Source organism: Brachyhypopomus gauderio, chromosome 6 (genome assembly GCF_052324685.1).
Source record: "Brachyhypopomus gauderio isolate BG-103 chromosome 6, BGAUD_0.2, whole genome shotgun sequence".
Taxonomy (NCBI): Eukaryota; Metazoa; Chordata; class Actinopteri; order Gymnotiformes; family Hypopomidae; genus Brachyhypopomus; species Brachyhypopomus gauderio.
In genome coordinates this window covers 16,703,939-16,728,094 of record NC_135216.1, presented here as the reverse complement: position 1 = coordinate 16,728,094, position 24,156 = coordinate 16,703,939, and the positions used below count along the sequence as shown (strand labels likewise).

The 24,156-nt window shown below is 44.9% G+C and overlaps 1 protein-coding gene across 2 annotated transcripts; it reads right to left on the bottom strand.

The window, feature by feature from the left end:
* Nucleotides 1–1,946: 1,946 nt before the first annotated feature.
* Nucleotides 1,947–23,656, bottom strand: card11 (caspase recruitment domain family, member 11). 2 transcript variants are annotated; one of them, XM_077009202.1, is made up of 24 exons: nucleotides 23,516–23,656; nucleotides 14,915–15,128; nucleotides 14,010–14,147; nucleotides 13,191–13,516; nucleotides 12,827–13,006; nucleotides 12,515–12,661; nucleotides 11,776–11,901; nucleotides 11,480–11,680; nucleotides 10,963–11,130; nucleotides 10,813–10,879; nucleotides 10,640–10,716; nucleotides 10,404–10,510; nucleotides 10,239–10,279; nucleotides 10,011–10,140; nucleotides 9,626–9,824; nucleotides 9,365–9,491; nucleotides 7,865–8,105; nucleotides 7,652–7,721; nucleotides 7,132–7,227; nucleotides 6,936–7,056; nucleotides 6,465–6,650; nucleotides 4,605–4,729; nucleotides 3,866–3,981; nucleotides 1,947–3,705 (listed from the first exon to the last, which is right to left on the bottom strand). In XM_077009202.1, the coding sequence occupies exons 2-24, from the start codon at nucleotides 15,114–15,116 to the stop codon at nucleotides 3,501–3,503; spliced, it is 3,396 nt and encodes a 1,131-aa protein (XP_076865317.1). In that variant the 5' UTR covers nucleotides 15,117–15,128; nucleotides 23,516–23,656; the 3' UTR covers nucleotides 1,947–3,500. The 2 variants fall into 2 exon arrangements, with proteins under 2 accessions (XP_076865317.1, XP_076865318.1); XM_077009203.1 differs by having other exon boundaries at nucleotides 10,813–10,861.
* Between the last annotated feature and the right edge of the window lie 500 nt (nucleotides 23,657–24,156).

Sequence of the window (24,156 nt, the reverse complement as noted above, 5' to 3'; positions counted from 1 at the left end):
ATTAAGAAACCTTGATCATTCAACTCCAAGTTGAATATCAAGAGTCAATATCAAGAACACGTTTGGCAGAGAAAGAGACAGTAAAATATACAGGAGGGAGAGAGGGGGGGGGTGGAAGGGGGCACAGATAACTGAATAAAACTGCAATAACAAAACTGCACACTAATGAAATAGACCACACACTTCCAATAGCATCTATTACCATCTTTTCTATGCCTGAAGAGCTGTGGGAGAGGTCAAGATTCTCATGTTCCTAACGACTCTTTCATCAAACTGATCCAGACTGGGGGATGTGAATGAGATGGTGCTGCCTGCTCTCAAGTGAGCCCATTACACCGTGAAGGCAAGGCTGACACACTAACTTTCCACTTCTCTAATCAAAGCAATGATCTAGAAAATGTGTTTTTATCACAGATAGTAGCAGTGCTTCACATGCAAGAGCAAGAAAGCAATGTAGTTAACCCCGATTTAGTAAACAACTGCAGGAATCAGGTTTCCACCTTCCACAGAGTCAGAGCCTCCAGAAGTGCTGCCTCGTGTGTGTGATGTTATGGGCAAGACAGGACTGTTGCTCAGAAACATCAGAGTGTGTGGCACAGGAGGCACAGATGGTGATTGCAATGCAGAAATCCTGACGTCTGTCATGCAGTCAAATAGACACACACACACACACACACACACACACACACACACACACACACACACACACACACACACACACACACACACACACACACACACATCCATATACATGCCCTCCCTCTCTTTGATGGAGTGTTTATTATGACATTTCAGCTCCTACACTCATTGCGGATTTGACTGACGGATTCAGGGATCGTCGCATTTAACAGAACGGCAAACCATCTGCCATGGCAAAGCAACATTGGGACGGTGTGTGTGTTCAGTACTGGGGTGATGTGTGTTGTACAGCAGTGGCGTGTGTGGACAATTGTGTGTTTTGCAATTCATACACATTTAACAAAATAAGATTTGCTGTTTGACTGACAATTTCACTTAAACTGCAGACTTACTATTTAACCTTAAGGCATATTATTATTTAACTTCTGACGTATTCAGTAAAAAAAAAAAAAAAAAAAAAAAAACACAACTAAACTAATATGAAAGCTCCGTTATTTCGCAAGCAAGGACCCTGGGCCCATTGCAAAGTCCTTGAAGTATAAGGGGTAACACGGATCACGCAGTCTGAGCAGTTTGGAGGACGCTGTGAACGCTGTAGTGGAATAATATTTCACTTTGCAGCACCTCCGTTATTCTTACTGCTCTCTGCATCAGTTGTCCTGCGCCGCAGTGCATGCTACGTGTTCACACTTCTGCTATCCCATCATCATCAGCGTGGTCTGATCAGCACATTTGTGTATGTACCAGAAAGTAAACTGGATTTTCCACTATGCAAAATGCAAAACAGTTAAGAAGTAACATGGGCTGCTTTGTTTACTTATTCTGCCGGCTTCACGTCAAGAGGCGTATGTAACTCCGCCGCCCTCAGCACAGAATCACTTTCGGTGGAAAACTAGGAGGTATGCAGTCTCGAGCATGTCTGTGCAGTGTGTGCCTGTGTTTTGGTTAAAAGGTGGCACCCAGGAGTGCACAGACTGATGTTTCCAATCACTATGGAAACTCGGGTTACCGTAAGAGACTGGCGTGTGCAGTGACGCTGCTCTGAGAGGAACCTCCTGTCACCACACTTCAACCTGTCTGCGGCCGTCACTAACTAACCGAAAATTCCACTGCTCAGCTCGTGACACACTCTGTTCACCATGTCTTCTGACTGTATTTGATCAGTTATTTCTGTTTTAATCTAAAAGAAAATAAGAGTTGTCTCATCAGCAAGAGTTTGCCTGACATGGAGCTTAGATTTGTGTTGACTTCACCCGCATCTCCACACCACGCCTGAACTGCTACAGTGCAATTACAGGAAGCAGCCATGTTCTTCTGAAGGCCTTTAATGTGAAACAACACTCACTGCAATTTGTACACACACACTTCCATAAACAAATCTGATTCCTCTCACTTTTTCTAGATCTCAGACATCAACAGTTTAGCTACTCAGAGAAAAAATGGCAATGAGGATTATGGTTCTATACAACAAACACAAACTACATTAGAAAAAAGTGCTCGACTATACCAGAAAATAATTTGCTTACAATAAATATAATTCAAACACATTTTTTTTACATATACATTCACTGACTTCTTGTCATGAACAAATAGATTAATCTCTATTAAGTTTGCATAACAGTAATATGAAAATAAGGTGTTGTATCATTAGGGATGGTACATAAGAGGCTTTATTTATGCACACACACACACACACACACACACACACACACACACGCACACACACACACACACACACACATACGTAAATAAACCCGCTTATGTACCATCCTGAATTTATATATATATATATATATATATATATATATATATATATATATATATATATATATATATATATATATATATATATATATATATATAGAATAGTTATTCAGAATCAGAGTGGATACAACCCTCTATGACCTATTCTGAATAACACCCATTTAGAGCTGGTGCAACACTTATTTTCATATTGGAGGGGACATTTTGCTTTCAGAGCTAAATATACAGAGAATGTCTTTTTGACAGTTCCTTTTTTGCCTCTGGGTTTTGGTGTACTCTTTAAGAGCTCCATACCCAGAACAAACACAGAGAACAAACATCTCACAGTTACCCTCTCTCACACAATCACATTCACTTAATGCCATGTGGATCCTGCTGCATTACTAATTCACCAGCAAATCATTTTGTAGTATATTTAACTAGCAGTCATCCACCACATTACTGTACATATTATAGCTGAAGAAACAATGCATTTTCTCTAGTGTACTGTTGTCTGGAAATAAATACACAGGTAAAACAAAGATATGTTACACTAAATGTTTTGTTTCATCATTTAAGTAAAATGCATACAGGCATCAAATTCAGCTGACAATTATCAACAGTGATCTTGTCTGCAGTCACTCAAAATGATGTACTGCAGTGAATAATTGCTGGGGGAAACACATCGGCTGGAATCCTGCAAGAGCAAATGAACTGTGGCTTACTGGGCAGTACAGTAGCATGCCATTGACTATTACTGGGCAGTACAGTAGCATGCCATTGACTATTACTGGGCAGTACAGTAGCATGCCATTGACTATTACTGGGCAGTACAGTAGCATGCCATTGACTATTACTGGGCATGCCATTGACTATTTCACCACCAGTGACAACGGGTCTGGAGAACTTAAGGGCTTAAGATGAGAACTTCCACCTCTGACTGAGATCTCATTCCTGGACTGTGGGTTTTATTAATTGACTCCAGAGCATCACTTCTTGTCCACGGGGCACTGATGTTGACCAGTAAGTCCACTGGTGCTGGAGGCTACCACTGAGTCTGGGCGTGAGCCGCCTATGCCTGTGCTGGCATGCACACGGGTGGGATTACACCCGACGGCTCACAGCAGGTCCTGCTCCACCCACACAGTTTTCTTCTGCTCCTCCAGGATCTTGTCCTTGATGACCCGCAAGAGGTCCTCCACCCCGCTCCAGGAGTCGTGCTCCACGGTGGCGTACAGACATGGCAGTGCCTCCAGCTCCTTCTCCTTGGCGCGGCACATCTTGAGGAAGTCGTCCTCCGAGTCCACCTTGAGTGGCAGCCTCCTACAGGAAGTATCACACCAATCACGTCAGTGCGCTCAACCAAGTTGTCTGCCACAGCCGCTGTGAATGGCACGATTAAGAGCTAAAGAAAAAGCCCAAATTGAGCTCTACTCTATATATGTGAATCTGACAAAGGCTGGGAGCGTGGCAGGCTGCTTACTTTAACTTCTTGATGTTCTTCTCACAAATTTTGATGAAGATAATGATGGGGTATATCTCTCTCCTGAGAAGGTCTTTGACGCATGTCAGATCTGCTTCCAGCAGACAGTGTTTATTCTGGAACAGAACAGAACCGTAGAACACTTGCACCAAAGCTGCACAACTCGATTCTTCTATAAAGCAATTTAACTGTAAATGAATTTATAGCAAGAGGAATATTTCTTTGTTCTTCAGTCAATGCAGGTCTGGTGGTTTGGTAAATGGTACTTCCCCTCCTGACACATTAACACGTGAGGCAGGAAAATGAACTCTCTGACCACCTCTGCTTCTGAAGAAAACCATGCATGCCCCTTTCTGTCTCTTTGGTTCACTCTATCTTGTTATCTCTCTCTCTCTCTCTCTTGCTCTCTCTCACTTTTAAGATGTATATTTCTCTAGCACTTCCCCAGCATAAAGGCTGAGAAGCGTTAATGGTGAAGGGGGAGGTTGGATCTCTCTGAATTAGGCATTGGTGAAAGAAAATAATTGTCACCCGAGATTTTGGGGTCAGCGAACAGTGAACTGCTCAAAAGGACCACAGCTCATGTCAAGACATGACGTCTAAGGGTAGACCACTGCCCAGGGCCTCCGCAGAGAGCTGACAATATGCTTAAACTGAAAAGGGGGAAATGAGAGCTCGCAGAAAGGGAAGACATTTCCGAACTGTCAACATACCGATTTGGGAAGAGCACTTTATGTACCTTAATGGCGACGGCTTCGATGTTTTCTGGGGTGACGCACTCGTACGTGTAGGCTTGCTTTTCCCTGTAGGAGATGATGGGCTCGATCTTCTGTTTCATGACAAACTCTTCCTTTGTCAGGATGTCTGAAACCATGACATACAGACAATCCGCAAAATCAAGTTGACTTTCAAACAGTAGCTTACAAAAAGCAGAAGAGCAATGCTGATGTCCTTGTCACAATAAATATCCCATTAAATATCCCATTTTTTTGTGGGATATCTGGAATGTTCTCTGTGATAAATGTTGAATATTTTCTTTTAGCATCTTTTCAGTCTGGACTGAACATGTAACTGCCTCCCATACAACAGCCTGTTTACCGTTAAAGGTCAAATTGTAAATACATTTGCCAATTTTATATATGCCTGCTTTTGCACATGCCATATCTTTTAATAATTATACTGCCTATACACTCTTACAGGGGTGTGATCTTTGATGTGTTATTGTTGTGCATTTTACTGAATGTGGTGTAACGGTTCCTAAAATGATGGAGTGTTTTTCCATGTATGTGGGCAGGTCACTTGCAGTAGAATATCCACTCTAGCATTGTACATCAGCAGAGGGTCCAGCACAAACACATGCCTTTCAAGGTCCTTTCAAGGTCTTGGACAGTATGCTTTCTTAGTTCTGTCCCAAATCACCATTTATTGTTGAGAACACTAAGATTCTGACAAAACTGTCCATCTAGTTATTGAGAAGCTATAAACAGAACAAGTGATAGCAACAAGATATGAAATATGCATGGATGCATAAGGTCAAGAGTTCAGTGAAAGATTTTGCTTGTTATTAAAACTATTTTAATATTCTGCCAATGCATGATTTATGTTATTCAGGAATCATCTCAGCCATTGTGTGCCATGACAGCTTTGAGAGCTAGCGTGAGACGGTTTTGAGAGCCAGCGTGAGACGGTTTTGGGAGCCAGCGTGACACGGTTTTTGCTCTCAGGGAAAGCTTCTTTAACTATAGCCATAACGTGCTAACACACTTGTGAGTGTTTTATCAATTAAAAAGAGAAATACGGCATGTCTGTAGCCAGTTGTGCATTCTTCAGGACATTTTTAAGCTCAGAAGACTGGTTTCCTGCCTGAATTGTTCTCTTCTGTGTAGAATTACCTACTGAAAGGACATTTCAAATCTAAACCAACACTCTACAGAACGTAAGAACTTATATATTTATTTCTACATATCAGACCTTTGTATAACAATAATATTTTGTTAGATGTAGGTCAGATGTAGGTCAGTGGGCCGGTCCCAGTCCTCAGGGGTGACACCCATGGCCACACCCAGAGAGATAAGCACTCACACCAGACCACTTTCTTGCTCACAGTCCCCTGACACACACACACACACCTGCGGTACATTACCTGTCATTATCTGCTTTCCTCTTCTCTTTATAAAATGCTCACAGGGCCAGTAATCCAGTGATGTGCATTAACTTGAGAATCTGGGAAGAGTCTCCTCAGCTACATTACTGGACTCCAAAGACTCTTTGTTATCATTCGCCATGAGCGTGTTTGTTTAAACTAGCGCTTTGTGTGCTAGTGTGTTAGCATTCCCTTACTGTGTTCTTTGAGCGCTAGTGTGCTAGCATTCCCTTACTGTGTTCTTTGTGGGCTAGTGTGCTAGCATTCCCTTACTGTGTTCTGGTTCGGCATAATGGATATCATAGATGTTTCATTGCCACCGTCGCCTCCTGTTGCTTCCACTTTGGACTCTAAGTATCTACTTATCTACTTATCTATGTATAATGATTATGTTAGTCAGTATATTTTATTATCTGCCACAACACTCCTGTACACATCTTGTTCAACATGGCTAACCTGGTTTGCAGATGTTGAACTCCATGGCCCCCCCGGAGTTCAGGAATTTCTGAATGATGGTCTTGGCCAAGATGTTTGGGGTGAAGAGCACAGGGCGTTTGCGCGGGCAGTGGTGCGGGGTCACTGGACTGTAGGGGATCAGGTTCAGGTCGCTCTTGTTCAGGTCATTCTCCGAGTCTGCAGAGTCTGAAACATCATCCCCGAGACGTGGCGTTCATACGACGGCCTCAGGGGCAGTTACAGGAAGTGGAGCTAAAACCAAAACCGCTAAGGTGGCACACAACAAATTTAGACTCATTATGCAAATGAGACTAGCATTGTCTAATTTGCATAATGACCTATCATTGGCTCCCCCCATTTTGCCTTTATTGTTAGCAGTGTTGGTGTAGGCTCCATTCATGAGCAAATGCAGTGCTGTCTATGCATCATGAAGCCATTGAGTGAGGTCTGCAGTAGGGTTGTCATACTCACCCTCTGGCTTCATGGTTTCAAAGCCTGCCCTGGGAAGAGTTGATGGATTGCCTGCATTGACAATGCGGACACGGTCGTTGCTGTCCATCCTCTTGTACTTGTTGTCTACCCTGCTGACAAACTGACACAGAGGGAATCTCTTAATCCCAGCACCCTGAAGGCCGCAGTCTGAGTCAGGCCAGGAGTGGAGCGTTACCTGCAGGATCTGACAGATGAAGATGCTGGCTCTGGACAGGCGTGGGCTGGACTTGGTGTCGATTGTCGGAGTGGCATCCTCAGGCTGCAACGTGCTCTGAGGACACAGGAGAGCGGGCGAACCTTCATCAGTCCGGCTGCACCGAGACTCACTCTGTGCTGAACTTTGCAGAAGCTGCGCTGTGCTTGAGTATGGCTGTGGACGAGTACGGCTATGCACGAGTTCGGCTGTGCTTAAGTATAGCTGTGCTTAAGTATGGCTGTGCCTGAGTACGGCTGTGCCTGAGTACGGCTGTGCCTGAGGTCGGCTGTGCACAAGTATGGCTGTGCGCGAGTACGGCTGTGCACGAGTTCGGCTGTGCACGAGTTCGGCTGTACTTGAGTACGGCTGTGCGTGAGTACGGCTGTGCGTGAGTACGGCTGTGTGTGAGTACGGCTGTGCACGAGTTCGGCTGTACTTGAGTACAGCTGTGCGTGAGTACGGCTGTGCGTGAGTACGGCTGGTCATGGCACAAACTCACCCGCAGCGTCTCCTCCCGGCCTCCACGACACATCACCTTCTGGATTTTAACCAGGAGTAGCTGCTGTGCCCTGTGGAGATGGAGCAACCATCAGTATACACCACAGCTGTCATTCACACACACACACACACACACACACACACACACACACACACACACACACACACACACACACACACACACACACAGATTCACAGTGGAGCGAGAGCTGACCTGCTGTAGCTGGGGATGGTTCCCTTCTCCAGGTCCTTGTCAGTGAACGTGTCCACGCGTGCACACAGCCACTCACAGCGGCCGAGGTGCCTGGTGTCCAGCACGTGGAGCACCTCATCACAGCGCACATTCAGAGAGCAGCTGTCCAGCTGGCCAGAGATGTTCAGGTTGACCCGGATGTAGAACGAATCGCCTGACACCACTCTGCCCTCCTCTATGTCCTTCTGCAGCTTACGGTAACCTTTAGACACAAGAGCAGAGGTCACCGTCATGCCTGACAGGGCACAGCAGTGCGGGAGCTACTGGCCTCACAGTTCTGCCACATACAGTCATCCAGACCAAAGCCCAGCCTCGTCGTTACAATTTGTAAACACACTACTGAGGGGAGTTTCATAACAACTGACATCCAATCTTAACATCAGGACATTTCCCTGGTGTTGTGTGTGTTCAGAACATGTTGTGGGTGTCGGGTGTAATCAGGACATGCCCTGGGTGTTGGGTGTGATCAGGACATATCCTGCTTGTTGGGTGTGATCAGGACATTACGTGTGTGTCGGGTGTGATCAGGACATGTCGTGGGTGCCGGGTGTGATCAGGACATGTCCTGGGTGTTGGGTGTGATCAGGACATGTCCTAGGTGCCGGGTGTGATCAGGACATGTCCTGGGTGATGGGTGTGATCAGGACATGTCGTAGGTGCTGGGTGTGATCAGGACATGTCCTGGGTGATGGGTGTGATCAGGACATGTTTTGGATGTCGGGTGTGAGCAGGACATGTCCTGGGTGTTGGGTGTGATCAGGACATGTTGTGGATGTCAGGTGTAATTAGGACATGTCCTGGGTGATGGGTGTGATCAGGACATGTTGTGGATGTCGGGTGTGATCAGGACATGTCCAGGTTGTTGGGGGTGATCAGGACATGTCCTGGTTGTCAAGTGTGATCAGGACATGTCCTGGTTGTCAAGTGTGATCAGGACATGTCCTGGTTGTCGGGTGTGATCAGGACATTTTGTGGGTGTTAGGTGTGATCAGCACATGTCCTGGGTGTCGATGTGATCAGGACATGTCATAGTTGTCGGGTGTGATTAGGACATATCGTGGGTGTTGGGTGTGATCAGGACATGTCCTGGTTGTCAAGTGTGATCAGGACATGTCCTGGTTGTCGGGTGTGATCAGGACATGTCCTGGGTGTTGGGTGTGATCAGGACATTTTGTGGGTGTCGGGTGTGATCAGGACATGTCCTGGGTGTCGGGTGTGATCAGGACATGTCCTGGTTGTCGGGTGTGATCAGGACATTTTGTGGGTGTCGGGTGTGATCAGGACATGTCCGGGTTGTCAGGTGTGATCAGGACATGTCCAGGTTGTCGGGTGTGATCAGGACATGTCCTGGGTGTCGGGTGTGATCAGGACATGTCCAGGTTGTCGGGTGTGATCAGGACATGTCCTGGGTGTCGGGTGTGATCAGGACATGTCCTGGGTGTCGGGTGTAGCCACACTCACTGTCCATGTTGCACCTGTAGTGGAGCTGGACTGTCCCGGTGCATCTCTGCAGTGTCCAATGAGCTTCCTCCTGAGTGCAGGTGTCCAGGGGAACACTCTGCATCTCCCCCCGGATACAACCCTTCAGCTGGCGACAGGGAGGGAGGAGACTTCACAACCAGTGAAAGGAGAGACCAGGGAAGCAAGGGGCAACACTGCTCCTGGAGCATGGGGGTGGGGGGGGGGGGGGGGTGTTATGCAAAACACGAGGTGCCAAATCACCATTAAAAGATGGTGTCCCAGTCTCAGGCCCGCCCTCTCTGTGCTGGAGCCCGGGAGGACAGACGACACGAAGATGCCGCTGTCATTGCCCCCGACCAGAGTGATGTCTGACAGCAGAGAGTCTCCAGGGAGAGAGATGTCCTGCACGGGCCGCAGAGTGGTGGAACGAGCGCAGGATGTGAGGGAGGGGCGGAAGGGCCTGTGGACAGAGGGGGGGGCGACAGACAGGAGCAGCACATGAGAAAAAGGCGTGTTTCATCTGGCATGGCAGGTTTCGGACAAAGCCATGACCGAGAGAACATCAAACTCCAGTGGAGGACTTTATTTTTGACATGTCCACCCAGGGGACGTGCATGATGGGAGCCAAAGAGCCATGGAAGAGCACCTCTCCAGTGAGAACTTCCTGAAGATGTTGTTCACTTGTTCCAGGTCATAGGAATCCATGCCCTCAGACTGATGAGAAGATGAGGAGGAGTGGATGGAGGGAGGGCCATATGAGACTGTGTCTGTATCATCTGTGGCAAACAGCAGGAGGAAGTGAAGTGAACAATCTGGATGACTCATGATACACTGATTCATATTTGCAATGATTCATGGCAAGGGATCTGTTTACCAATATCTACATAGTCCCCTTCGGATTCCAGTGAATCTTGACTGAAATGGAATGGCAGGATAAATTGGTTTAATTATCCACTCGCTGTGGGTACTCGGTACCGTGATATTTATAATTCCACCGCGCTCCCACTCAGAAAAGTAGCGTAGTGCAGCTCTTCAATACCGTTTGGGCACAAACCCGTTCTCGCCCTCCTTTGTTCTCCTCAGGATGGAGGCCTTTTCTGGAGGTTCTGCAGCCGTGGACATAATACTGTCATTCCGGGAACGGCCCTGCGGGCCAGCAGCGAACAAACACAGATGGTGAAAGAGCCCTATAAACACAGCGTAGCGTAGCACTGAGGCCACGCTTGGTCATTCTTATCGCCGGATGCTTCCGCTCCGTTCAACTGGGCGACTTACGTATTGGCCAAATGCCGACATTACAGGGCTGGCGTCAGTGCTGGCGTCAGACAGGTCCCCGATGGTATGTGATACAGCTGCAGAGAGAAGAAAAGGAAGTAGAAGGAAGTCAGTGTGGTCTGCGCTTTGTTCCGTCTCACATACGAGACTGACGGAGATAAAAAGGTAACTACCTTGGAAATCCAACGATTTTGGTGGAGAGATCGGTGATTTTGCTCTTATCTGCGGAGGGTATGGGAACTGCATCAAAAACACAAAATCCTGGTCGAATCAGAGACAAGAAAGGGCTAGAGCAGTAAAGGTGATGCTTTAGGAAGGCTTACCCCTTTGAGGTTCGGTCGTCGCTTGAACTTGGGACGTGAAACATCAGGGGCAGGAAGAAACATATCTTCATGGGGCTCTTCCTCAGAGTCCTCGGATGGGCCCTCTGTCTTGTCCTGAGGCTCAAAGGCTGGAAATATGACTGTCGGAGGAAGGTCTCGAGGCAAACTCTAAGAACATGAGATTAACACCATTACTCAAAAATCATGCTGCAAAAAGAAAGACCAGGAGTGGAAGGTTAACAGACGGCTGCGTTTGAAATAGTAGCATAACGGCATTATTGTGGATAACCTTCCGCAGTGTTGTGATACATCCGACACATTCATAAAGTGTATTGAGAGATAAAAACAAATCGTTGTGAAGTACATATGGTATCCACAGGTCCTTCATCAGCTATGCTAGCAAACTGAACTTTATATATATATATATATATATATATATATATATATATATATATATATATATATATATATATATATATATATATATATATATATAATTGTTTTCATATTTCCATACCTGGTTGGGGTCAAAGCCATTATCCTTTGACAGACGCCTCAATTTGGACTCCAGTGTGACTATCTTTGCTTCTTTGCGCATTATATCAATACACAACTCATCACTTTTCTCTTCCAGCTCCCGGATCTGTTTACGGTACTTGTCTTTGTCAATGAGACACTGAGAAACCTGGTTTTGGGCGTCATCTCTTGTCTTAAATGCCTGCGAAGCACAAGCATATTTACCACAGTCATTCTTTCTGTGATTAAATATTCAATTACCATATTCCCTCAAATGTTATTGGTGAAATAACACACCTGGTCCCGCTCACGCTCCACCTCCTCAAGTTGAACCATGATGGTGTTCATACGGTTCTTATACATCTCACAGTCCTTCACCAGAGTGGAACACTTCAGTTCAAGGTCCTCCTTCTCCTCAAGGTACTGTGGATTAGAGAAAACATCCTTAATCTCAGCGACCCAGGTCACAGAGGAGGTCTGCGCCAATAAGATTAATTTATTGCACAGTACAGCAGAGCTATGCGTCAGCGATGCCTCCACCTTCAGACTACAACTGACAGGTCTCTAGTGGCCTTCAACTTACACTTTTATCTTTTTTTTCAGACCTTCAGTCGAGATGTGAGAGTGTGAGAAGTGTTTAGTACCACTTCAGTCTAAGTAAAGTCTTCATGAATATCTCTCTTCGCCTGAATTTTGACACTTTCAGAAGCCAACACAAAACCACTGTTAATTATAGATGCGGCACAGCACCCGGTCTTCATCAAGCTCTGTCGTATTGGCAATGTGAAGAATCTAAGGCCGACCTACATAAAAATCTGTGACTTATTTTACACACACAATCGCTTGCAAGAACAACATTACATGTAATTCAGGATGATGTCAAGAAGAGTCATACAGAAATACACAGGATATGACACAGTAACTACCATTGTAACCTAGAGAACATAGCAATCGTTCAAACTGAGTCATCCTGGCACTGAACTGACCTAAATTAACAGCAAAGCCACAAAACTGAACTGGAGGGTGTGGCTGTCACCTTGTCTCTGAGTTCCTCCGCCTGCCGCACTTCCTCGTGCAGGTTGTAGAGTCGATTCACCAACTCCTGACGATCTTCCAGAGCCTCTTGTCGGTCGTGTTCTAGAATGTCCCGCAGGGCTTTGTCCGAGTCAGTCAGGGGTCCCGGCTGCACCCACATCAAAACAGCAAAAAGCAAAATGTTCAACGACGGCCACTTATATTGTCAAAAAGTTGCTCTGGATTCATTCCGGCGACTTTCGTTACTGACATTTCCGTTCCACTACAGTCTTGTTATTGTTTGCTTTGCTGTGAAGTGTAGGTTAAGGGTGACCTGTATGATGGACTGCAGCTCCTGGAGATGGATCTTCAGAACTTCGTTTTCCCGCTCCAGCTCATAGATCTGCTCCCTGCGAGGTCGGTTCTCAATGTCGTTCTTCAGTTTCAGAGACTGCCTCCTCTCCATCTTACACTCCTCCTCCACCTTGTTCAGCTTGTGCTTCAGCTGGTCGATCTGAACAAGAAAGCAGGCATCATCAGTCCTGTTCCAAAAACCTGCTCGTGTTACCACGTCTGGGCCTGGAGAGCACGATCAAGAAGACCAGTGCACCACGCATTCATCAGTGGACCCAAACATCATGTCAAATAGACAAACTGTGAAACTGAGCGCGACCTATAACCCTTCAGCGCCCCCTGACCTCTAGCTGCAGGTCTCTGCTCCTCATGACGGCCATGTTCTTCTCCTCGCTGAGCTGGGCGTAGCGCATGGCTAGCTGGTAGTTGTCGTCCTTGACCTTGATGAGCTCGTCGTTGTAGTTGTTGCGTTCCTCCTTCATCTTGTTGTAGCGCTCCTGGAAGGTGCGCAGCTCCTGATTGGCCAGGCGGAGCTTCTTGTGCTCGTCCTCCATCGTGCGCTGCTTGGCCATCATGTCCACCCGCTGCACGTCCTTCACCTTGGCCTGCTGCTGGAGTTTCATCACCTCATTCATCAGGAACTGCGTCAGGCCCTCGTGACCCTCCTCCACTGCCAAGGACCAAAAAAAAACCCCACTCGTTAATTAATTATTAATTAATGAGTGTAGGTCTAATAGTGCTAGGACAACTGGACAGTACTAACTGGTCTAAATAACTGGACTGTACAAACTGGTCTGTACTAGCTGGACTTTACCAACTGGTCTGTACTAACCGGTCTGTACTAACCAGTCACTACGAACCCAGTCTGTACTAACTGGAATGCACTAACCAGTCTGTACTAACTGGTCTGTACTAACTGGCCTGTATTAACTGATCTGTACTAACCGGTCTGTACTTACTGGACTGTACTAACTGGTCTGTACTAACTGGCCTGTATAAACTGATCTGTACTAACCAGTCTGTACTTACTGGACTGTACTAACCGGTCTGTACTAACTGATAAGCACTGAGGCTTATTCACCAATAGGCACGTTATCGTTTGGGGGGGAACTTAACAGAATTAGGATTAGGTACTTTCGTAATCTCTGCTTTTAATAACTCACCCACTATAGAAGCGCAGCGGCGTGTGGGCTCCTTCCCTGTCACCATCTTGTACAGATCAGGGTAGTACAACTCCAGGCTTTCCAGGAAGACCACGTAGCCGCGCTCCCCTTTAGTGTGAAGGATGTCCAACAGCCGACCTGAAACAAACAGGTCACTTTACTGCCCTGAAGCGTCACATTTCTGGATTTGCTGTGAATAATAGCACCCAAGCACTGAACTCTAAATGTCAGGGTTAAAGGAGTCTGGACAATATGTCAGATTATAAAAAATGCAGTCCTTCATGAAACAGTGACAAGTCATTAGGGAACTTTTGTAAACAAAATCAGTCCTAAACCACAGTCCTTTCGATGGGCTTCACTGTGACAAAAACAAAACAGCTTCAGCCTCAAGACAACTCCTTGAGCCACTTCTTCCAACGTGTCAGTGGCCATACATATGCTGAGAAATGACACAGAGGTTCAGGAAGGAGTCCACAGAATAAAAAACAAAAAAAACAAAACAAAACAAAACAAAGGAGCCACAGCTGCAGCTCATGGGATTAAAAGGCTTCATTCATCATCCCATTACACAACTGGGACAGCACAGTGAGAGATGTGGTGACTGAGTAACTGATTGATGGTACGATTTGCATGTAAATGTTTTGTGCACGGCATTTGCATTTTCATATTCCATAGTGTTTAGTCTTTCCGTCACTGCAGCCCAGACCGGGCGAGTGTGTGTGCGCGTGTGTGTGAGGTTGGGCCGTCTATGTAAAACACAGACAAACACATACAGTGTGCAAACAGTAGGATGTGAAACAACAGACCCACACCTGTACTGAACCAAAGAGCAACACACTTGCAAACTCTCTCTCTCTCTCTCTCTCTCTCTCACACACACACACACACACACACACACACGCTACCTGCACGATTGGTCTTGGTCTCCAGCAGTAGAGAGTGTAGCACCTCATCCTCGTCCTGCTCATCGATGGCCTTGCACTGTCTCAGGTAAGACGTCAGCCTGCAGGGGTTAATGTAGCGACACAGGATGTACCTGTTCTTCTCCACGTTGTCCCACTGGGCCTCCTCATCATCCATGACATTTTCCGACACTCCGTTCTCCATGTCTGACGGGGCCTGAAGCGCAAACACATACATCCCACGCTAGACTGTGCACACACGAGGCCCAAATACACGGACCAATACCAGCTCTCCACACAGGACACGGAGAGAGAGAGGACAGTCGTCTCCGCAGGCACCATTGTGCTTATGCACCTGCTTCATATTAAATGCAAAGGGGCACAAAGCTGCACATTATGTTTGGCATAATCATCACAAATGGCACAATACTGAATTATTGCAAAAGGACACAAATTGTAATAGGATTTTTATCCGGTTAAAATTCTGTAATGATGACATGAAAAGAATTCTCATACAATGACGTGAGAAACATGTACATCCCGTAAGGGTACGTGATGTTATAAAGTACGAAAAGACATTTAATGGGTTACAAGCAATCCCTCTGATTATGTTATGTATATTTATGAACCAATACTGCTATAGCTCAATGTAAATGTGAAATGAATATGAATAATACAAATTAACTGCAAGCCAGACTTCTTTACCAATATATATTTAAATGTCATAACAATAAATTCAGATTAAATGTAAATAGCTTTGATGTTCTAAGCAACAGGCTTCTTTTCTTCATTTTTATTCCAAATGCATTCTACTGTCAAACACGTCTGAGTTACAGGACCCATACTAACTACTGCGAGCTCCATCAGTCTCTTTGTATCAGTGGTCAGTGCGTCTCAGCTAAGGGCCATAAGCACACAGAGCGTGGAAGTGTGATCGTCCACCACCACCACCACAACCTCCTAAACATGTCCGAGCGCTCATGAGTGGCACAAGGTGGTCTGTGTGCAGCATGATTTGAATAGCCAGAAGCTAAAGGTAAAACATGCTCGAAACATGAAGGCAGTTAACCTTCATCAGCCACTGGGCCTTCTGGGAACATGTTCATGGAGCAAACGCTGAGGCCAGTATCTCAGTGGTTGCTGGATAGTGGCTGTAGCAACATAACTGCACTGATTTCTCCATCAATCAGTGACTACGTGCCTGCTGGAGAAGGTCTGCCTTCAAGATGCACTCTTTTTATTCTAGGTTAGGTCCACGTCTCTGTTCTAGGTTAGGTCCACTTCTCTGTTCTAGGTTAGGTCCACGTTTCTGTTCTAGGTTAGGTCCACGTCTCTGTTCTAGGTTAGGTCCACGTCTGTTCTAGGTTAGGTCCACGTCTCTGTTCTAGGTTAGGTCCACGTCTGTTCTAGGTTAGGTCCACGTCTCTGTTCTAGGTTAGGTCCACGTCTCTGTTCTAGGTCAGGTCCACTTCTCTGTTCTAGGTTAGGTCCACGTCTGTGCAAATATGCTTTCGAAGTGTATCACTTTCTTTTATTTGCAAGACTCGTTCCTCGATTGCTGAGAGAGAAGCACTCGACTTCTTCAGATTCACTCAGACATCCGTCCCAGGGTCCCTGTGTGCAGCAGCAGAGCGGAGCCGTCCAGACTGAAAGGACTATACATGTCCTGCTCACACTGCTCCTATGGACACTGCACACTGCACCGATGACCTGACCAAGTCATGCGTCCACCAGCAACACGAGACCGGGTTTAAATACAATGTCTCTCTGTTCATGACAGTAATTTAATACATATACTGGTTGCTATGGCAGCGTGCTAATGTGCATTACTGTGATGCATGGGAATTATTCACCATAAGCTGTTTCGCTTTCTCGTCTGTCTTCTGAGCAGTAGGCAAACGGGGGGTGCTGGTCTCCCGTGGCTTCATAATCCCTGCATTGTCTCTCTGCTCCACTTTGCAAATGAAAGCTTATCTGATAGCAGCCATATACCCCCACACACTTTTTGCATGTTTTTTCTTGTCGTTCCATCACTTCTCGTTGCCTCACACACTGCCCTAAATCTGATTAAAAACCCATGAGAAAGGTGAACATTGAGCAGATGTCTGACTTTCACTCTCTTAAGTACGACTGCAAATCAATCGACCGGTAACCTTCTCATGGTCTCCTGCTCTCGGATTCCATACCGAGGTTGTGCAAGTTAGATCAAGACGTGAACAGGTTTGACATGCTCCTTCCTGAGCACCATAGGTGGGGGGTCACCCCCTTTCAGTCCCCGTACGGCACACGCACTAGAGTGGGTCGTCCCCTTCGCAGTCCCTGAGCAGACGAGCACAAGGACGAGTCTGCTTGTCAATCGGCCGACCTCCTGCTGCTCCTCTGGTCTCCTGCCCTCTGGAGCCCCGGGGCGTGGCAGCTACAAGCCCAGCGGGAAAGGAAGGGAGATGCATTGGGGCGAATCAAAGAGCCTTAAAACCCGGGGATTTTGAGACGGCACCTCGTACTCTGCGCACAACAGAGCGAGACTTCAGCTCCTCCTGGTTTGGGTGAGAACAGGTGGGGTTTTCCCCTCCGTGGCCAAGGCTCTTATTGGAGTAAATGACAGACCTGTGTGTCAGTGGTGTCCATGAGCTTGTGCGTGGTGAATGAGACTTGACAATTCATTCATCAGGAGTACTCACATGTAACTCTCACACTCATATATGGACAGGCGTATGAAACACGTTTGGCTTGTCCACACCCCCATCTCACAATACAACCATAACCAAGTTTCCTCTGAGCTTATTTTGGAGTAAGTGACTAATTTCTTCACTTCCTCATTTTGGTAACAGATGTTTAGACCCGCCTCTTCAAGTAAAAAGCTTGGGGCACAGAGGAGGTCAAATCTCTCAGATCCTGTGTACATTTAAAGAGCCACACAATAAAAGCTACAGCGTCAAAACGAGATCTTAAAACGGGGAAGGATCAGTAATTGTACAGCATCCTCCAGTCTCTGTCAGCAGTGGAGGACACAGTGATTATTAAAATGGCGTCAGCTTTCATTATTTCAAAACAAGCCAGTTTAAAGCCGTCTCTTCTGTGGAGCTGAACTGTCACAATTTCCATAGCTTTTTTTTTGCTTGCAGACACAAAAACACAGACACGCCATTCCACAAAACACTCTACACAAGCAAGCAAATAGCGCTCGTTTATGTTGCACCTGCTTGGACAGAGACGCACGCAGCGTGTGAAGCAAGCCCAAACTTGGCCTCCCTCTCCCTGCGCTTTTAACGAGAGAGTCACACCTTTGGCTTGATCCTGTTTCTTTTGTCTCTCCCCACAGGGCCTGGGACTGAAACCGCTCCTCGCTTGCTCTGGAGAGCAGTGTCAGAACAAGACAGCGGAAGTGTCTCTACCACGTGCTCCCATCTCCACATCTGATTTTAGAACAACCACGAACCAGCAGCGTGTCCCCAGCCAATGAGGTGCAGCCCTTCTCTGTCAGACTACCAGTTCAGAGGAACTGCGGTGAGCTGTTTTGTGTAAAAGTGAAACGCAGCGTGAAGTGGTTCTTTAGCCCCCCCCCCCCCCCCGCCCGCACCCCTGAGAACACACAAGCTTCAGCACTGAAGCCCCTGGTGCTGCACGAGATTCAGCACTGTGAGAACCATGTGAATCTATTCAGTGGCTCCAGAAAACTGCACATAAGAAACTTTTATAAGGGTCGAAAGTAACTTACAGACATCCCTCTATATCAACTAAACTTTACTAAACATATAAAACCGGTACAACAAAAGAAAAACAGCACAGGTGTCCCCCCAGCTCTCCTAGACATGAGTCAAATGCTGGTCTTTGTTTCAGAGATGAATCATTATCTGTTTGATGGTATAATTTGCAAGATATTCCAACCCTCTTTGCCATCTCATACTTTGTGTAAACAACTGCGTCCCAGACACTGAGCTTGCTATGCGTTTTACAGTGCGATGTAGGAGAGGACACGTGAAAGCATCTGCACAGCATGCTGGGATGTCTGAGACGAGTTTACCCAGGATCAGTCAGAGGGACTGCATGAATGCATCATGGGTGTTGACCGAACGCAGGATTCATTCTTATATAGTTGGCTTGGATCCAAAACACAGTAGTTCCTCATTCCTAGGGATTCTGCTGAGCAGTATATCAAAGAGTTTAAAAGTCTATTTTTATGTGCCAGTGATGGGGACCACAGATTTATCTGTGCACATCTTAATATTTTTATTACTTCAGTTTACTTAGTTGTCTAAAATAAGCCAAAGCTTCCCATCTTTTTATTATATTGAGTTTTGATAATACCTCTTGAGCACAGCAAAAAAGTTTCCCTGAAATGTGCGATACTAATACTGCAATATCTCCATCCCAAATTACCAGGGTGCAGTGTAAGTGTTTGTTGGTCATTCTGTATTGACACACAGATGTGGAAATAACTGACTTTGATCACGAAAAGCATGATCAAACATCGCCTTGATACAGCTTATATTAAATGTGAATATTTTATTACCACAGGAGGAAGGGTTTCTGATAGGAATGTAGAACTGTCTGAAGCAGGGTTGCCAGGTCCTACAAAAATATCCAGCGCAAAGTCAGTGTAAAACCCGCCCTCCAGAAGCTTAAACTAGCCCAAAGTATATGTCTGTCACAGATTTTAAACCAAATGGCAAAACTATGAGTCTATGACTTAGTATTTTGTTTGTTTGTTTATTATCAGTATTGCTATTTATATTAGTCATTGATAATATTGTAACCTTAGTGTTTTATTAGTTATTTATTTATGAGTTATATATTTATTAGTTATTATTTTATATCAGTTTTATATCCCAGTCAAGAACATTTAATAGTAACATAATTAGCAAAAAGAAAATAACTTTTAATCATTTCTTGCTTGCTGTTTTCTCTTCACATTCTGTCTGCACATTGCGCGCGCGCTCTCTCTCTCTCTCTCTCCGTTTCACACTGTCCTCCCTTATGTCGTTATGTTCTCCTGGTTCTTAATGTTGACTTGTACACGTTTGACTTGTAACTCCCGCTAACCCAACTAAATAGTAGCCCAAAAAACCGCACCCCGCCACCCCAGAATTTTTACCCGCGGCTGCATTTTCAAACAAGCCCAATTTGGCGTGAAAACCGCGAACCTGGCAACTCTGGTCTGAAGTGATTCAAAATGCACCCTGTTTAATGTTGTCTGAAGTGATTCAAAATGCACCCTGTTTAATGTTGTCTGAAGTGAGGTGGCAGATTCTCAATGTGATGCGATTGCAGTGAACCTGATACTGAATTCATTCACCATAAACACTTCCACCTGTGTGAAGAGTAATAATGGAATATGTGTGTCCACAACTACCTGTTCACACTCAGGGCCTTAGCCTGCTATGAACCTGATAAACCAAAATATGTAAATATGTCACACTATTATATATCTATTAATAATCTTTAAATTGCCATCATAGGTATGACTTCAAGCTTAAAGCCAATATTGATCACTTCTCACAGACCTTTAATCTCATTATAGCTTCAGTAAGGTTTCATCTATTAATCTTTAACACTTAATTCACGTCCTTTCCCACTTTCACATGGCTGCAAGATTAATGTAATGCAATATCTCTATGATGACAGATGTGTTTTTCCATGTGAATTACATAGATTATTACATGTGCATTGTCTTTTGGTTTTAAAAAAATAGCAACCATAAAAATAATCAATATACTATATACTTTACTATATACTGATGAGTTTTGCAGAACACCCATGATAATTATCGTTTAAATGCAAATGTAGCTTTTGTTAATAGATGGTATGAGATCACTAGTTTTTCCTGCTTGAATAAAGCTACATGGCAAACCTCCCAAATTCCAGCCCTGCAGATATGCCGCAGAACACAGTTCACCCATTTGTTACAAATATAATCAACTTGATCTGTGCATTAGAGCAAGGAAAACTCCAGCCCATGTACTGTTACAGCCGCCCAGCGCTCCAGTGTCAGAGCCACTCTTTCATTGGATATTCCATACAGAACAAAAGTAAAAAAGGTTCTAGACTGTTTCTGAGGTCTCATATATGCACCATTTTAGGCCTGATAAAGAAACTAGCATGAATGCACAGTAAAAATAAAGAAAGAAAGAAAGAAAGAAAGAAAGAAAGAAAGAAAGAAATGTCAGTGTTGAACTAATGCCCACAGTGTGTGCAAGCCCATCTGGACAGAAATCAGAAATGAGCTCCTTCATCCCTCCTTGACCAGCGAGCTGCCAGTGTAGCCTCCATAAATGTGAGATGGTACGCTCCCTCTCTCCTGGTGAAAGGTGCCAATTATTTAAGTACCAGAATATTCCTTAGAGTGTGCAACTTTGCTGCAGAACAAGCAATGAACTTTCACAAAACAAACCAAACATCCTGACAGTACACTGAGCTGCTATTTTGAACTACTTCCAAAGCTGGGCACTTAATCTGTGCTTGGGTACAAATATAAGTCCAAACAAAACAGCACCAGTGACACAGGTGGACTGGGGCATCTTACAAAAAGAGAACTTTTAAATTGGATTTGTATGTTCTGGAGTTTTTCCTTGATTTTTAAAGGGGGAGAGTATGACATGCTTTTCAATTTGTTAAACAAAGCTGAGGTCCAAAAATGAACAGAACTGGGCAACTGTTCTGTATTCACAGAGGGTCCTTGTGTGACACACCACTGGCTATTCAAATGACATTTCCATTAACCCACTGCACTCTCACAGGCAGAGAGCCTGACCAAAGTGCACTACTCAAGTGCACAGCTTGTGTGTGTGTGTGTGTGTGTGTGTGTGTGTGTGTGTGTGTGTGTGTGTGTGTGTGTGCGTGCGTGCGTGTGTGTGCGTGCGTGTGTGTGTGCGTGCGTGCGTGTGTGTGTGTGTGTGTGTGAGTATGTGTGTGTGGTGTTGCGTGGGGGTAGGTGGGGTAGATGGTGATAGATAGGATAGGTGGGGGTAGATGGGGGTAGGTGGGGGTAGGTGGGGTAGATGGTGATAGATAGGATAGGTGGGGGTAGGTGGGGGTAGGTGCCGAGGTGTTGCTGCTTATGTTGCCTTTGTTGTGTGGTCAATGTCCTAATCGGGGCAGCTGTGTCAAGGCAGAACTGTACATATGAGCGCTGTATTTTTAATTTTACATAACTTGTTCTTCTTTATTCTTGTTATTCTGTTTTCTTGCTATCATCAGGGCAGACATGCCCATCCCGAGGATATGTTCTTTATCAAAAGGTTCCACTCACTTCTGCATTACATTTGGCCATGTGTATCAAGGTCAGTCCTCTTTCCTCCTCAGTGCCCAAATGCCAGAGCATGCTAATGCAAATCATAGCAGCAAATATGATTATTACACAAAAAAATAGTCGACCCATGAAAGCCAGAGGGGAAATAATAGTGCGGCAACATCTGTTGTAAGAGTTTTGTGCAAATTCTGATGTCTGTGGCCGAAGAGATCACTTTCAAGTCAAGTTACTTTCCTGTGTTAGATGTCACACTAGGTCTGTGTCTCATTTAAACATAGTTTATCAGTTTGCACCATCTAGAAATAAGGATATCTAAATTTGTGACAGTGAGCAGAATTAATATTTATGAAACCACTACAGTTCTCTACAGCTTTGGGGATGTTTAGCAGAGAAAAACCAGGAAGTGGACCAGAGACCTTTACTCTCCATTTTGTGGTGGTTTTAAGGGGAAACCGAATAGCATATCTTCACAAACACATGCATGAACACAAACACTTCCAAGACACAAAACTACTGTGCAGATGCTCTGGTATCAATGCACCGGGAGTCTGACCATCTCGAGCCAATATGACTCACCAATATTATCCTCTGTTCCTGTTTTTTTTCCTCTACACCAATTGTTAAAAAGCTGTTTAACCTGATTAATTTGATCTGCTATACTTCGTGTATTCTCTGCCCACACACACCTGATCCTGCTCATCAACGAATCCTGAGACCCTGCGTGGACTGGTGTGTGTTAGTGTCAGGAGTGTTCCAGTGGACACTGGGAAGCACTACCAAAAAAATACATTTGTCTCCTGGTAAATAACCGCAGTAAGAATATGAACACTTCCTAATGTTTAAATAGCTGACGTTTACATTTTCTAAAGTTACTTTAATCTGATGTTGTGCTCATCGGAAGCTTCGTAGTGGCATGTTACTGATTTTTTATTAGTAAGGATGACAACGATGGGTCTGAGCTGGAGAGATCCTGCAAAATCCCCCTTTCGCGCTTTTTACGAAGCCAATACATTCGTGTTCTTCGCGTTCTGTGATGGATCTCTTAACACATGTAGTTCTGCATTTGTCTATTATATCTTGAACATAACCTCGCCGTCGAGTATCTTTGAACATTACCCTACATTTTAATTCGCGTTCTGTCGCTTTGGCCAAAACCCACCGTAGCAGTAATAACTATATTACTAAGAACTCAGCTGACATCTTAAAGAAACCAATGCAAAACGCATCCTACAGATTTGTTAAGTTGTTTGATACGCAAGAAACTTCAGAGATCAGCTTTTTCTTTTTACTTTCACTTAAGTAGAAATGTTTGCATAAATATTGACTTTGACAGCAAATGTAATACGTAAAATTACCTGTCGAAGATCACTTCTTGGATTTCAAGACGACATACGCATTCCGAGGCGTTCAATAGCTAAAGTAGAGGTATGGGGCCGCATGTCGAGTGGCCGCTTAAAAGTTCCAGCTGACAGAAAGGAACTGAGACTACTAGTCAGTCGAAGGATGAGTGTTAATAGGCGGAGTTACAGATGTGTGATGGGCTCTTGGTACTCACAATGCCAAGTTGAGTATACAACCTCATGCAGAAATGAAATATTTTGAAAATGTATTCCATTTATGGATATATCACAACATACTGATGGACATAGTGGGAGGAAAGGGAGTGAATGGAAATACACATTGTATTACACACACACAAACACACACCAAATAAAAATCCACACAAAAAAACCTATTTTTAGTTTTTTTTAGTTTAGTTAAAGGCTCCTTGATTTCTCCTGGATCAGCTGTGATATGGTAATGTCATGAATACTAGATCCTCTTATATATATATATATATATATATATATATATATATATATATATATATATAGGCCTATATATATTATATATATCTCAAGTGTATATAAAGCAAGTGTGTGTGTGTGTGTGTGTGTGTGTGTGTGCGCACATGTGTATTGTACACAATACACAAGTGTATTGTGAGTGTGTGTGT

What these genes read in the sequence shown, in the direction of transcription:
- card11 (XM_077009202.1), bottom strand. Translation starts at nt 15,116, where the DNA reads ATGGAGAACGGAGTGTCGGAAAATGTCATGGATGATGAGGAGGCCCAG. An exon ending in GACGACCGAACCTCAAAGGG is followed by an intron (nt 10,880 to 10,962) that starts GTAAGCCTTCCT and finishes TTTTTGATGCAG; the next exon opens with TTCCCATACCCTCCGCAGAT. An exon ending in ACCATCCCCAGCTACAGCAG is followed by an intron (nt 7,722 to 7,864) that starts GTCAGCTCTCGC and finishes CCATCTCCACAG; the next exon opens with GGCACAGCAGCTACTCCTGG.